Consider the following 14822-nt stretch of genomic DNA (forward strand, 5'->3'; position numbering starts at 1 on the left):
CCTATCAATAGATGACCCTCCTCAATAGGAAAGATGAGACCAGGACATTTTACCTAGTTATCTCCTCACGGACTAGGACTTTCATATGATAATGAAAGATGAAATTCATCATCCCAACGATTTCATACGATCGATCATACAACCATTTGAAGAGATAAATCAAGAAACTATAATTGATTAGTCCAAAAAAACTTATTTTTCCTCGACTTTATCAAAATTTAAACCCTTATCATATGATAATAATTTTATCCCACGTTAACCAACTCACTCCTGCCCGGAGGCTGAAACATCTACTTCGCAGCTGCTACGGAATATGGGATATTTTCAAGATAATCACCATGAGATGCATGTTTTCTCCTAAAGAGACGCCCTTTGATTTATAAAATTTGGATGGCTCTTTTAATTTCTGCCCCATTATAATCTAGTAGCAGTTCATTTATATATAAACCTACACACATTTAATTTCATGAGCAAACAACACTCCCTTGTGTTAACACAACACGCTAATATAAAAAAACTATAGAATTTTAGTACAACCAGCCTAAATACTCTGTTACAGAGAGTTTGGCAATACATAACATACCCATTTCATTCTGCAAGTTCCGCTCGATTTTGTTACATGACTCAGCTTACGACCATTGAAGAGTTGTGAGAATTAGCCGGCCAGGCCAGTAGGAACATCAGTCGTTTAGTGTCTCTGCCGCCTTCGCTTGTGTGGTAGAAGTCGTCACAAAGTTCGTGTGCAGAAATGGTTTACAATGACGACAACATTGCCAAGGTGATGATAGCATAGGATCTTTTCAGTATCTTTATCCTGACTGATATATCAATTATATCGATTGGAAGGAGCTAGCAGATTGAAACTTGATCCATATGCATGATAAGAGAGAAACACATTTCATTCGAGATAAAAGGGAAAGTATGATGAAGAGACTTCCAAATAATCAGTGTGCTAATACAAACAATGAGAGGTCAGAGGCATGAATGCTGTAGCTTCAGTCAGTCTGGATTAATCACTGAGATAGTAGGAAAAATGATCAAACTGAAAATTTAGAGAACATAAAAGAAAGAATGGAGGCAGGTTTGAAGTAGAAGCCGTACCATTTAAATCGACCGAGCGAGTGGTAGGTGAAGTTACAGTACGTTCAGGACATGCATTTACTGCCGATCCAAGAGAGCATGAATTGGAGTCCGAGCTGCTTTTTACATTGTTACTGGGTTCACTGATCGTTTGCCTTTCAAATTTTACCGTCTCAGAACTTATGGAAGCATTGTTGCAGGTTTGAATGGTTTTCAGGGTTGCTTGAGAATCTGACTGATACGTACTCTGGTGGAAGGTTGCATTAAAATTTTTAACATAGGAACCATAGATAAAGTCTGAGGAGCATCAGATGAAAAAAAGTTGAACTTACATCTTCCATATCTTTGATATGCACAATAATAACTGTTATATCATCTGTCCGGTTTTCATGTCCTAACCACAACTTGTAAGATTCAGCAGTAATTGCTGAACAGGCATCTCGAGGATCAGGAAATCTAGACACCTGAAGGAAAAGATGAATCCAAGATGGAAGAAATGACACTGTAAATAGTAAGTAACTGAATCTTTCAATAGAGAAGTTGTAGCAAAGTCCATATGTACAGTAAAAGAAGATCGTAAGCTATACTATTGGAATCAGTTAGTCTGAAATGTCTAGATGTGTATCTTTTCTGACATGTGAGAATTTTGAGTTTTCTACTGCAAGAAATACAATGTGTCTCAATAGCCTAGGGAGAGATACAAGTTGGTTGACACCAGTTGCTGAATGCATAGGCATACAAGTCTATGGACACTTGGCCTATGTAGTAACTGAGTGCTCAAGCAAGTTCGATAAGAAAAAGAAAAATCCACATAGGCATACAAACTTACACGGCTGTTTTTTTATACACGTTCAACTTCTTCCATACCACAAAATTTGTGAACTTGACAATTCAAGGCGATCATCAATTACATTTAACATTCTACATTTTTCTAGACATAGAAAACAATGCCTAAAGTTTGGATTTCTTTTGCAACGAGCATTAATGTAGCTAATATTAAGGCCAAGCCTCATATTGGCATAATCTGGAACAAAATTGAAATGAGAAGAGGGAGGAAGAAAATGATTGAATGGAAATAACAAACATTTAGGATAGCCTTACATTTGCTCAAGCAAGAAGAGGTCATTGGATTTTCTCTGGAAAGATCATTACGTCCCTTACAGATGTAGTTAAAGAAGTTGGACGTATGTTAAAGAATTAGTCAATGTTGTTTTAGCATGTATTTTTTTTAGTGACTATTTTTATCTTTGCTACTGGTTTCCATGGAATAATCACTAGTTGAGCACAGAGTAATTATATGACATACTTATATATTCCAGATGATATACAGTGCATTGAAGATGAAATCATCACAATTACCACAAGAAAACAAACTAATGATGAGGAAGACAATTACTATGCCGCTAAAATTTAAACCTTTTTCTATTTAGATTTTTACCGAAGCACGTAGGAAAGTTTCCGAAATACCCAAATCACACTCTAGCTTCAAAATTACCAAATTACGTACCCAATTCTATTTTTATCCCTGTTATTATTCACAAATTGTAGCAATCGAATCAATTAATTTTACAGTTTAAAAAAAAATTGATTGATTCGTGTTCAAAAAATCACTGCTCTCAATATAGTGGGTCAAATTGATGTTTGAGGGCATTTATATAATCAAGAAAACTAGATGAATACATAAAAACTGGTTTCATGTCATTCCAAGCTCTCTAGGTAGGTTCATAGCCGGTTTCAGCCAAAATCGACTAATGGACCTAGAGCTCAGAATGACACGAAATAAGATTCTATATGCTCGTCTAGTTCTCCTGATTATATAAATGCTCTCAACATAGTTTGACCCACTATATTGAGAGTAATGATTTTTTGAACACGAATGTATCTGAAAAATCTAATTCGTATTCAAAAAATCACTGCTCTCAATATATTAGATCAAATTGATGTTCGAGGACATGAATATAATCATAAGAACTAGAAGAACTCATAGGATCTAGTTTCATATCATTCCAAGCCCTCTAGGTTCATCAACCGATTTTGGCTGACTGAACCTAAAGAATTTCGGCCAAAACCGGATGATGAACCTAAAGAGCTCGGAATAACGTGAAACCAGATCCTATGTATTCGTCTAGTTCTCCTGATTATATAAATGCCCTCAAACATCAATTTAACACACTATATTGAGAGCAGTGATTTTTTTAACATGAATGTGTTCAAAAAAATCTAATTTGTATTAAAAAAAATCATTGCTCTCAATATATTAGATCAAATTGATATTTGAAGGCATAGATATAATCATAAAAACTAAACGAACTCATAGGTTAGTTTCACGTTATTCCGAGCTCTTTTAGGTCCATCAACCGATTTTGGCCGAACTAACCTAAAGAGTTTCGGCCAAAATCGGTTGATAGACCTATAGAGCTCATAATGACATGAAACTATATCTTATGAGGTCGTATAGTTCTTCTGATTATATTTATGCCCCTAAATATCAATTTGACTTAATATATTTTTTAACACGAATTAATTTTTCGCACACTTTTGTGTTAAAAAAATCACTATACTCAATTTAGTAGGTCAAATTGATGTTTGAGGGTATTTATATAGTCAGGAGAACTAGACAAACACATAGAATCTAGTTTCATAGAATTCCAAGCTCTCTAGGTCCATCAGTAGGTTTTAGCCAAAACTGTCTGATGGACATAGAAAGCTCGAAATGCTATGAAATCAGTGGCGGATCTAGGGGGGAGCGGGGGTATGCTTGAGCACCCCCTTGCTCTCAAAAAATTCCACCAATATGCTGCAGTCCGAGGAGCAGCGAGAAGGAAGACAAGCTCCAGCTCCCTTCTTTGAGCAACCTCTTCCTTTTTTGTCTGGATCCGTCAATACATGAAATCATATTCTATGTGTTCGTATAGTTTTCCTGATTATATAAATGCACTCAAACATCAATTTGACCCACTATATTGAGAGCAGTGATTTTTTAAATACAAATTGGTATTTTTTTTTAAAGCTGTAAAATTAATCGATTCAGACTGCTACAATTGTAATAGGGGCAAAAATGGAATTGGATACGTATTTGGTAATTTTGAAACTATGGTACATGATTTAGGTATTTTAGAAACTTTCCTACATGGTTCGGTAAAAAGTTGTTTTCTATTTGCCCAAATTACTTCAATTGATGAACAACTTTCTATTAGTATTTCTTACATCAGGCACATGTACCTTTAGGTAGAAAAAGATGCATATGTTGATGATATTAAAGAACATAAGCATTAAAATAGTCTTGTAAGTTAGTAGTTATAGTTACTATGTTATCCTAGTAGAAAAATCTAAAATAGAAGGAAGCCGAACATCTTTAGCAAGATATAAATACATATGAAAGAGAATCTAGCAACACCACTCCTTTAATACCTCAAACATTAGGCAATTATTGCTTTTAGGAAGTCCCTGTTCACCTTTCCATTTTTAAATGAGCTATTCAAAGTAATTTAATGAAAACATAATTGGGAACAAAATATAATAGTTTGTGATCTATGGAATTGGAAAGTTGACAATTGTTGTGAGGAATAGCAATGAAGGTCTAATGTGAAGTTCAAGTATACTAATCATGGTGACTAAATGTGGGTTTGTTAGCCTTCATATTCACAACTTCACCTGATAAACTAGCTCTCAATTTGAGAGGGAATTGGAACTTGCACAGCAATTTGTCAATCAGTAAATAGCAGTAAGGAGAAGAGTCTAATGACAACTAAAGCATGAAACAAATAAGAGTTAATCAAGCAAGATTATTACCATATCGACCACCATGTGACTTGATAGGAACTCAAAAATACCATCACTTGCTATAACAAAGAAGAGATGGTTTGGCGTAATCTTTACAGTCTTGACCTCTGGAACGGCGATTACGCCGATGCTCTCAGCCGTCATATCTCCAATGCTCCTGGTGAACGCAGTGCCCGGATACATGCCGTTCTGCACCCACAGCCTTGGAGGATCCCCATTCCCATCCTCTTCATCGCCCCAGCTCTGGATATCAGGATCCATCATCCCTTCCACTTGATCAACACACAACACTCTTGCACCGCACTGCTTCACCCTCTGATACTCATCCTTCCGGTATGGTGTCTGGTCAATGGACAACTCCTGGGCCACCACGCTACCCTCACTCCAAACTCCGGCCACCGCTCTCGAATCCCCCACATTTGCAACATAGAGAGTGTCGCCGCTGACGAGAACCGTGATCGCAGTCGTGCCGCTCATCGAATCGTCGATCTCGCTATCGTGGAGCGCGGAATTGGTGGCGACGAAAGCAGAAAGGAAGGCCATCACAGGGTCATCCGGAAGGCGAGCATCGGAGTTCAATAAGTCCGTGAGCTTATCGCGGACGAACTCGGCGCACTGAGCGCCGAACTGGCCGTGGCCATCAAAGACGCCGAAGAAGTGGAGGTCGGGGTTGGCCTGGAAGCTGGTCCGGACGCAGAAGCTGTCCTGGTTCACACGGTCTAAGGAGTCCGGGTAGTGTCCTCTCTGGGTGAGGGAGGCGAAACGGAGGCAGACGCCAGCGGAGGGGACGGGCACGGTGCCGCCCGGGCCAGCACGATTCGAGAACGCGCGGAGAAGGCAGCGCGGCGAGCCGATCTCATGGACCCTAAGAGGGTCGGCGCCTTCGACGGCGCCGTCGGTGGATATGGAGGGGGGATGGTAGTGGCAGCAGCACCAGCAGCAGTAGCGGCAGCTCAGGCAGCGACAGCGACCGCGGTTCGTGCCCTGCACGCAGCCCATGTCTCGGAACTAAATTGTCGGCGGCGGTCGGAGCAGCCGGAAAGCGAGCGACCGAGGGTCGTGGAAAGCTCGATCACATCAAGAAGAGGAACAGTGACGGAGCGGGGGGACCATGGCGGCTTGACTCGATGAATGAGGGAGGAGATGTGGGGAGATCAATGCGATGGTATCAGTGTGGACCAACAGTCCATGTGTGAGCACTGGGCAAGCGACAAGTCTTCTGTTAATGTGTTTGTTATTGTTATTATTATTTTTACTTTTATTTTACTCTTTTTCTAAAAAAGTATTGTAATTTTTATCAAATATTTATTAATAAGAAAGTAAATTTTATTGTTCAAAAACGTTAAAAAAATATTAGCAAAGATATATTTTAATCACTTTTAAATTTCTAAATTATGTTTTGGAAAATTAAAGAAAATCATGAACTAGCAACGATAAAACCCTTTGTGCCTTTCTCTAGAATGGAAACGGAATCGCTAGCAAAGGGACAGATTGACTGGATAGTGGATACTCATTAAACACGTTAGCTAGAGCCGATGATAAAGACTTTGGAATGTGATTACGAAGTGTTAATTTCAATATCGACTTCATAAAAAAGTATTGACGAAAGCTCCAGTGCTTTCTATATTTTTTTTTAAAAAAACGAATTAAATAGCCACAAAACTCATACATATCCAACTTAATTTCACTGATTTAATCCAACCTCAATTAGAAAAAGTGCTGATTCAGCCAAGGATATCGCCAATATGTCGACTGTTCTGAACAAATAATTGAAGTATAGAAGAATAGACACTTGATTAGAACCAGACTAGCAATTTCAATAGCGACGACGGTTTTCTTAGGTTACACTTAGAAACCAAACTGGGCTTTTGACAAGTTCAGTTTGGCTCTCCCGAGGTGGGGGTTAATAAAGTAGTAGTACAGGGACCATGAGTCATTTAACCAGGATATTTAGGAGAACAAAAAATTACGATCTTTACAAATAGTGAGGCTTTGACAGTACTGATCCATACATGCCACGACATTATATTCGCGGTTTCACACGCCTTCCATTTGCATCGCTGCCATCGAGGGCATCTTTTGTGTAGACTACAGAGTTTTCTCCGATCCTGACAACGTATTCCAGAAGCTCAGATAGAATAGTTGGGCAACTGAGCTTCAAGTATTCAAATCCCTCAGTTTGCATCACAGCTGCAAAATTCACCAGAAGAGAAGATGATAAAGAGTTTTGATTTAGTGTATTCATGATATGAAAATGGGGCAGTAAGGTCGAATATGAATTGCACCTCGCAAGTTCTCAGGTAATGCAACAAACTTGAGACAAACTGATTTAAGCTGAAAACAGTGGTGTTGCTCGGCAAGTGCTAGAGTAGTGGCCACAGTATTTATGGCAACATCTTCACACAGCTTTGCTTCACATAGTAGTTTAAGCCTATCCAATGCATAGCGATCAGCAGCAGCAAGCATATGTTGAGCCATTAGAGTGGAAGCACATTTTGTATTTAGACCGGCAAGGTCTTCCATATCAGGTAAACAGTCCCAATAAATGTAATGGAGTAGAGCCTGACAATAAAAATACCAAGTTATGAAAATTCAATTCAAGAATCAAAGATAACCATAATAAGAGGTGCAAGTAGATCAATCTTGCTAAAGTAGTGATAAAATCAAGTTATACAGGATTGTACGGCATTCTCCTTCACATGTAAATGGCAAAAAAGATGAATTTGAGACTTCGACATTTCCAGATGATGCATACTATTCGAAATGCTTCATATGAGGTATCTGTTAATAGAGAACTTAAACAATATAATACAACAGCAGAAAAAACATGTTAGTCTAAAGTTTCAATACCTAGGTCACCAAAACAATACAAGTTTTGAAGATAATAAAACAAATTTTGCAGATAATAAAACATATGATATGCTGATATCTTGAGCATGTCGATAAGGTTTAACTCATCTAAGTATCTCAAATGACCAAAGATGGAACAACCAAATACAAGCAAACATAAGATGAAGAAATATTCAAAGGGAATGTGATGGAACAATTCAACACAGAAGCATTAAGAACAGAACTTGCAAGTATCAATCTACTTGTTTGGTAAGATTTGACGTACAATTGTTTGATATAATCTCTAATCTTGTTGAAATTCTTTCATCAGCAAGCTACATCAGAGTCTATATTGACAAAATTGTGTCAAAAATGACAATAAAATATTAAAAAACTGTCTTTGATATTAGTAATCTAACAAACTCTTCTATGAATTGAGTAATGGACAAAAACAAGTTGCTGTAAAATGTTCTGTTTGGCCTTATTCACCCTCAAAACATTTATTGGCTAACAGGATTTAAACTCTATAAATACCTCATATGAGCCATCAAACCCTTCTTAACGATATTAGAAAGGAAATATTGAGGCATAATGAGTACATTATTTGCATTCAAGTGGGATTTTGACTTAACCAAGAAACCACTCATCTCTAAGTGGAACCATCTGACGTCCAAGACATCAAGAAGCATCCAAAAGTTCAAAATGGCATAAAGATGATCTTTTTTATTATAGCAAGCATAATGTTTCTTCGCTTTGTTGATTCTTTCTGCGTTCTTGCTAAATTTGAGTGCTTAGTTGCAAGCACCTTTGAGATTGGCAACAATTTCAAAAGTTTATGCTTAGTTCTAAGTTCGTGAGTATTTTAAGTAAGCACCATTGACACCTTAGATTTTCTTATTTTTAATGAAACCTTTAGGAAGAACTAGTTTGGCAGTAGGAGTGATACACTATCTAAGGTGTGAGCAAGGAATCCCTACGCAAACATAAGAATAGGATTCTTATTTAATTGTAATATAGAACTATTAATCATAAATGATTTGGCCCTAGAAATTCTAGAAACAAGATCATTAATGTTATGAATCCTTAGAGAGAGAAAATAGGAGCAAGAAATGAAAGGCAGGGAAAGAAAATAAAGAGAAGATTGAAACAAAAGATGAGTTTTTGTGGATCCTTAAAGAGAGAGAAATTAAGGAAGCAAACATAAAAGACCGTAATACCCTCTCTTTTTTACATTGAAACACCCATTGCTAATGTTCCACTACATCTTCGACATTGTACAAGGAATTTATGTCATAATGCACAAGAGCTGTGCTATCTCAACTCACAAGAGTTATGTTGCTCATATAAGAGCATTACTGCTTCCATGTCCACATGTTCATCCATAGTCATGTGCAAGAGCTCCAGCTATCAGGACTTGGAGTTAGCAAGAAAAATAGAGAAGCTGAAGGCCAGTCTTGAAAGTTTGTAGCATAAAAGATTTTCCTCCTAATTTGAGAGGAAACACATCAGAAAAATGGAATTTTTTCCTCACAATTAAATCTTCCTTCCCTCAAAATAAGCATTTGATTTTAGTCTTCCTCTTCTTTCCTTTTACCTTCTTTCCCTCCTATTTTCTCTCAAAAGAAACAACATAAATGGGGATTGCCTCAATTGAATAATCCTTCTGAAAACCTCATTGTAAATATTGTAAATCGACTTGTTTTGTACTTCCATGTCTAAGTGAATTTGCTAATTGTATAACGTCAGAATTCAATAAACTATTATTCTAATAACATCATTTATTTGGCACTCACATTAATACACTGGCTAATTGGCAAACTATCTCTTGAATAGATTGTCTGTAAGCCAAGCATTCTTTTAAGGTTATGTTACAATTTGAGTAATTTCATCTAGCACCTGTTGTACAACTCATCAAGTTGTGAAAACTGAAAGCACACTGTATGAAAAGTTTTCCTCATGCTTACCCTATATCACACAATTCACCCATATCTTGTGTATTTGATCTACTTCCAGACTATGAACTAGAGATTTAAGAAATGATGAAATCAACTGACTAAATAATGGAGTGCTGCATCTAGCTCATATAAGTGAACAGACATTCATTTCATAAACACAATGTTGGTCTCCAGCTGCTTTTAAGACTAGTCAGGGAAACAAACTTCCACATACTTTGTACAAGATGGAAAGCACATATATATATGGCTCACAATTTATCAACTTATATCTCCAAATTCTGAGCTTCATATATAATGCAGAATCTAAGTTAACATATATGTTATATGTACCTCCTTCCCCCAACAAGCACACGTACAAATGCCTTACTGGACGAATGGGATCAGGGGAATAGATTGGCTCACACAAAATGGTCACTTCATATGCATGAAAGAAATTAGGTACTATTTTTTTGATGAATCACAATTAGAACTTCAGCAGAAGCCAAGTGGTAAAAGAAGAAAGATAAGAGTATATGACAAAAATCATTAAACACAAATCTATGCAAAGGACCAACAACCAAAAGTAGCATGCTCACACTAACCATAACTATGACATCCACCAAATTTAATATTTATAATGGCAGATGTAACATTATGCCTTATTTGACAACTGAATAAAAAACTGTTTTTAGTTTGTAATTTTCAAAACAAATAAAATCATTAAAAATATTTATCACATCATTCACCTCTAATAGATTCAAATATGTAAAACAAATGTAAGTATTTATTCTATTTTTCTTTTCAACTTTTAAAATCTATTTTCTAAGTAACAAGAATAATTTTAAAAAAAAAAAATCTAAAACAAATAGGTCTTTGCATCTATAGCACATGGTACAACTGCTGATAAAGGTTACCAGAGTAATGATTTCCCAGAAGTTGGAAAAGGGGTCATTCTATGAATTGACTTATTAACACCACCTCATGTGTGAAAAAATGGAGTAGACTAGCTGAAGCAATGTAGACTATCTCATCCAGAGCAATATGTGTTTTGTATATCACAAACACTGGTAAGATTTGGATGCAGAACATCTTGCTATTATACCATGGTAAGTTAATTGGTTAATCACTAATATAAAAAATCCCCAGCTTTTAATAAAGGCACATTATGCACATTTTTATTCTTAAAAACACACAAGAAAGGCTTAGTACAAGAACGAAAGGTGTAATAAATCAATAATCACACAACTATGTCATATAAAACAAATAGATTCCTGATTGATGCAATCGCACAAGAATCTTTTATGGTAACAGATTGCATCTTCCATACATCATTGCATAAGTGAAAATAAGAGTGCTGATCTTCATGACTAATACACATTCAGTTAACTGCGGCAATTGTATAGCACTGGCAGATCAAAATTATTTAAATTAAATATTAGATATATAATCATAGCACAGATAGGATAAGTTTGCTATGAAGTCATTACAGTGGAAGAAAGTTAGGAGCTACGATGTCTTAGAAACAGCTTAATCTTACAAAAAAAGAGTGAAAAAACTACATAAGGGAATAACAGCAGCCAATGTTGTGCAAGTTAAACGGTTAAAGATGCCATCAAACAAAGTAGCAAGTAGAAAGTAGATGAGACGAGACTACCTTAAAAACAGGAGCTTCAATATCTTCGACCTTTAAGCAATGCAAGTTCCTGTCTTTCATTGGACCAAAAAGCTGGGCCCTGAACACAGGTGACCGAGCTGCAAGTACCAATTTGTGAGCATTGAACATCTCACCATCTACCTCAAAACACACATCAGTGCCCTCTCCACTTTGTAGAAACTGGCCAAAATGCTGGGCTATATTTGAAGGTGGTACTGCTATGGTGTAGATCTTGGGTGCCTCAGTATGTGATCTAACGACGCCAACAGTACAGTTAACTAAGAGACAGTCATCTTTAAGGTAATCTGATGCCTCTAAAGCAGTTCTTTTGAAAAAACGTTTATAGCCCCTGCGTCATTCAAAGAAAAGCACAGCCATGCAATTAGTCATCCATAGTGTGCATTACTGCAAAGTACTTTATTTGAAATAAATGTAAGTACTCAACCTGCAAACAAAATGAATATAGTACCAAAGGAGACAATATGTTACCTTTACTATCAACTGAATCCATTTCATTACCCACTTCACTAATTACTTCAAATCACTACATTGTTTGATTGGAAGTTTGAACTTTTACAACTACCATCGTCATCATTGTCAACCAGTGTTTATCTCAACTGTTTGGGGTTGGCGACATTTTTCACCCCAGTGAGTTCTATTCCCTTGCATTATTCAAATCAATTGAATCACTCCTTAATACATTGATAAATGCTTTCTTTGGTCACCCTCTATCCACTACCCATGGCCTTTGAACATGTCTCATTTCACCCTATTTTCTCATTTTATCTCTGTTGGAGGTATAATAACTAATTGCTCTCAGATATTAGTAATTTTGTATCCTTTTTAGTAAATCTACACATCCATCACATCTTCATCTTTTACAACTACCACGACCTCCAAAATAGCAGAAAGAAGCAATTTGGAGCCGATGAAAAGTGAAGACGCTAAGTAAAACTAAGTCTATGATGCCAATGTGATTTAACATTATTTAGGATATAACATTTACAAGCGAACAAACAAAAAAAATGAAGCAATTCAATCCCTGTGATCAACCAAACTCACCACATGCTGCCTCGGTACTTGAGGGTGTAGGGTCCGCTCTCAAGCCTCCTTCCGAAGTGGCTGTGGACTTTGTGCCGCTCTCTCCCGCTCTGATCCAAAAGCGTCAGCTCGAACAGCGCCCTGACATCGGCCCCCTCGCTGGCCAGAGCAATGAACAGAGACACATACGCCGCAGCATCCTCCGTGCTCTTCCCGTCGGGGTAGAAGTAGACAGCCCAGTCGTAACCCCCCACGGAGAACGTGTCCGACGTCGTGTATTTGCCGATTCCAATCCCCTTAAGCAACGAGAATCCGGCGATCTTGAAGTGGTGCGACCCGTTCAAGGTGTCAGTGACGGACGTCGAAGCCGTCTCAGTCGGAGGGGCCGCGGGGACCGCCGGCGAGGACGAAGCGGACAAGGAAGTCCGGGCTGAGGGGCCACCCCTGCAGACCCTGCCGCCACCCATCCGAGAAGCGCGAGATCGAAGCCGATCGATCGTGGCGGAACGGACCTAGGGTTTCCGAGGCGACCAAGAATGAATCTGCGACCGCGAGTAAGAGACAATGAATTGGGGAAGGAGCAAAACGGAAAGGGCCGGTGAGGTGTATTTAATGGAGAGGGGAAGCAAGCCACCCAGCCACACGATTTGCACCCTACCGAATGATTAGAAGAAGTGAGCGGGGCCCGCCCAAGGACCAAAGCCCCACCTGCCGCGGTGGACTTCGGCGACTAACAAGAGAGGCCAAGGAACGGGTATTAATTGGGTAGATGAGTAACGTGAGGAGAAGACAAATCTACTTCTCACTGTTCTCATGTGTCCAGTTGACTAGAGTGACGATAATAAGGAACGCATAATCTCTCACAAAAAAAAATCCCTGATTTATCTTCCTTCCTCTAATCTAGAACGGATGATAAATAAATAAATAAATAAAATAATCATCTTTTACTCCCAACAAATCGATCAGCCTAATATTATTTCCGAGAATAATATATATTATTTATTTATCATTCATTTTATTTCTCGTAATTTGAAATTTTATATATCTATCCTAAATAATTTATAAAATGAAAATATTTTTTTTTATTAATATAGATCCTAACGGAATATTTCTTCCCTATAATAGGAGGAGAATTCCCTCTTCTCTTTGTTAATTGAGGTTGAAGCTTTGTCGTCCAATTAGATAATATTTTATATTTTAATCTTTTTTTAAAAGTTAAGATTGTAAGAAATTAAAGGTAGTTTCGATCCAATGATAAAATTACTAGTGTGATTTAGATGTTATAAGTTCAAGTCTTCGAAAAAAAGATATACAATAAATATTTTACTAGAATTTTAAGGGGTGTTTGGTTTAGGGGATCATGAGTGGAGAATGAGAATGAGAATCATTGATTGTCATTGTTAATATTTAGATTATAGAAATAGAAATACAAATAAGGTAATGAATCTTTGAAATTGGGTAATAACTCATTCTCATGTACCTCCCCTCCCCTTCAATGAGTCATTACCCTATTTTAATCAATCAAAATATTCCCTTATTCCAAAAATACCCTTGATCTAAAACTAAAATTTTATCCCTTAATATCAAATATCAAAATATATTTATTTATTTATTTATTTATTTCATATCACTTCTCTCTCCTTGTTCTCTCTCATCATATTTTCTCTCTCATCATTTTATCACACTTTCTCACTCAATCTCTCCTATCACACTCTCTTTCCTCTTTTTTTCATTACACTTTTTCTCATTATACTTTCTCTCTCCTCAATCTCTTCCATCGCACTCTTTGTTTTCTTTTTTTCTCATCACAATTTCGCTCTCATCATACTTTCTCTCTCCTCAATCTCTCTTATCACACTCCCTCCTTTTTTCCCCTCAACACACTTTCTCTCTTATCATACTTTCTCCTTCATTATACTTTCTCCTTCATTATACTTTCTCTCTTCTCAATCTCTCTCATCACACTCACTGTTATCTTTTTTTCTCATCATATTTTTTCTCTCACCATGTTTTCTCTCCCCTCACTCTCTCTCATCATACTCTCTCTCCTCATTTTTCCCTTATTACATTTTCTCTCTCTTCATCCTCTTCCATCATACTTTCTCTCACATCATATTTTCTCTCTCATCGTGCTCTCTCCTATCACACTCTCTTTTCTCATTTTTTCTCTTCACACTTTCTTTCTCTTCATTCTTTCTCATCACACTTTCCCTCTCATCATACTTTCTCTCTCATCATATTTTTCTCTTACATCTAATTTTTTCTCTTATTTTCCTTTAAGGATAAAAAAGGAATTTTTGATTTATTCTAATAGAAAATATGCAACTAACCAAACATTACTTTTAAAAGTGATATCTATGCTCATACTCATTCCCATTCCACAATACAATGATTCTCATTCTGATTTATATTCCTAGAAAATAACCAAATGTCCCTTTAGATTGATAGGAGCATTGTACACCGACTTATCATTTTAAGATGATAGAGAATTAACATTTAAG

General features: G+C 37.0%; 2 protein-coding genes across 2 annotated transcripts; both read right to left on the minus strand.

The window, feature by feature from the left end:
* Window positions 1–376: 376 nt before the first annotated feature.
* LOC122006582 (probable protein phosphatase 2C 35) lies at window positions 377–6045 on the minus strand. Its single transcript, XM_042562137.1, has 4 exons — window positions 4873–6045; window positions 1413–1544; window positions 1102–1327; window positions 377–1016 (listed from the first exon to the last, which is right to left on the minus strand). The coding sequence occupies exons 1-4, from the start codon at window positions 5860–5862 to the stop codon at window positions 1000–1002; spliced, it is 1365 nt and encodes a 454-aa protein (XP_042418071.1). The 5' UTR covers window positions 5863–6045; the 3' UTR covers window positions 377–999.
* A 610-nt stretch (window positions 6046–6655) lies between these two features.
* On the minus strand, window positions 6656–12914 carry LOC122006583 (BTB/POZ and MATH domain-containing protein 1-like). Its single transcript, XM_042562138.1, has 4 exons — window positions 12343–12914; window positions 11281–11629; window positions 7149–7425; window positions 6656–7053 (listed from the first exon to the last, which is right to left on the minus strand). Exons 1-4 carry the CDS (start codon window positions 12786–12788, stop codon window positions 6887–6889), a joined length of 1239 nt encoding a protein of 412 aa, XP_042418072.1. The 5' UTR covers window positions 12789–12914; the 3' UTR covers window positions 6656–6886.
* Between the last annotated feature and the right edge of the window lie 1908 nt (window positions 12915–14822).

The sequence above is a fragment of the Zingiber officinale genome, chromosome 7B, assembly GCF_018446385.1.
Source record: "Zingiber officinale cultivar Zhangliang chromosome 7B, Zo_v1.1, whole genome shotgun sequence".
Taxonomy (NCBI): Eukaryota; Viridiplantae; Streptophyta; class Magnoliopsida; order Zingiberales; family Zingiberaceae; genus Zingiber; species Zingiber officinale.

What these genes read in the sequence shown, in the direction of transcription:
- LOC122006582 (XM_042562137.1), bottom strand. Translation starts at nt 5,862, where the DNA reads ATGGGCTGCGTGCAGGGCACGAACCGCGGTCGCTGTCGCTGCCTGAGC. An exon ending in GTCACATGGTGGTCGATATG is followed by an intron (nt 1,545 to 4,872) that starts GTAATAATCTTG and finishes CTTTTCCTTCAG; the next exon opens with GTGTCTAGATTTCCTGATCC. An exon ending in ATATCAAAGATATGGAAGAT is followed by an intron (nt 1,328 to 1,412) that starts GTAAGTTCAACT and finishes ACCTTCCACCAG; the next exon opens with AGTACGTATCAGTCAGATTC.
- LOC122006583 (XM_042562138.1), bottom strand. Translation starts at nt 12,788, where the DNA reads ATGGGTGGCGGCAGGGTCTGCAGGGGTGGCCCCTCAGCCCGGACTTCC. An exon ending in AAGTACCGAGGCAGCATGTG is followed by an intron (nt 11,630 to 12,342) that starts GTGAGTTTGGTT and finishes TGAATGACGCAG; the next exon opens with GGGCTATAAACGTTTTTTCA. An exon ending in TTGAAGCTCCTGTTTTTAAG is followed by an intron (nt 7,426 to 11,280) that starts GTAGTCTCGTCT and finishes TTTTATTGTCAG; the next exon opens with GCTCTACTCCATTACATTTA.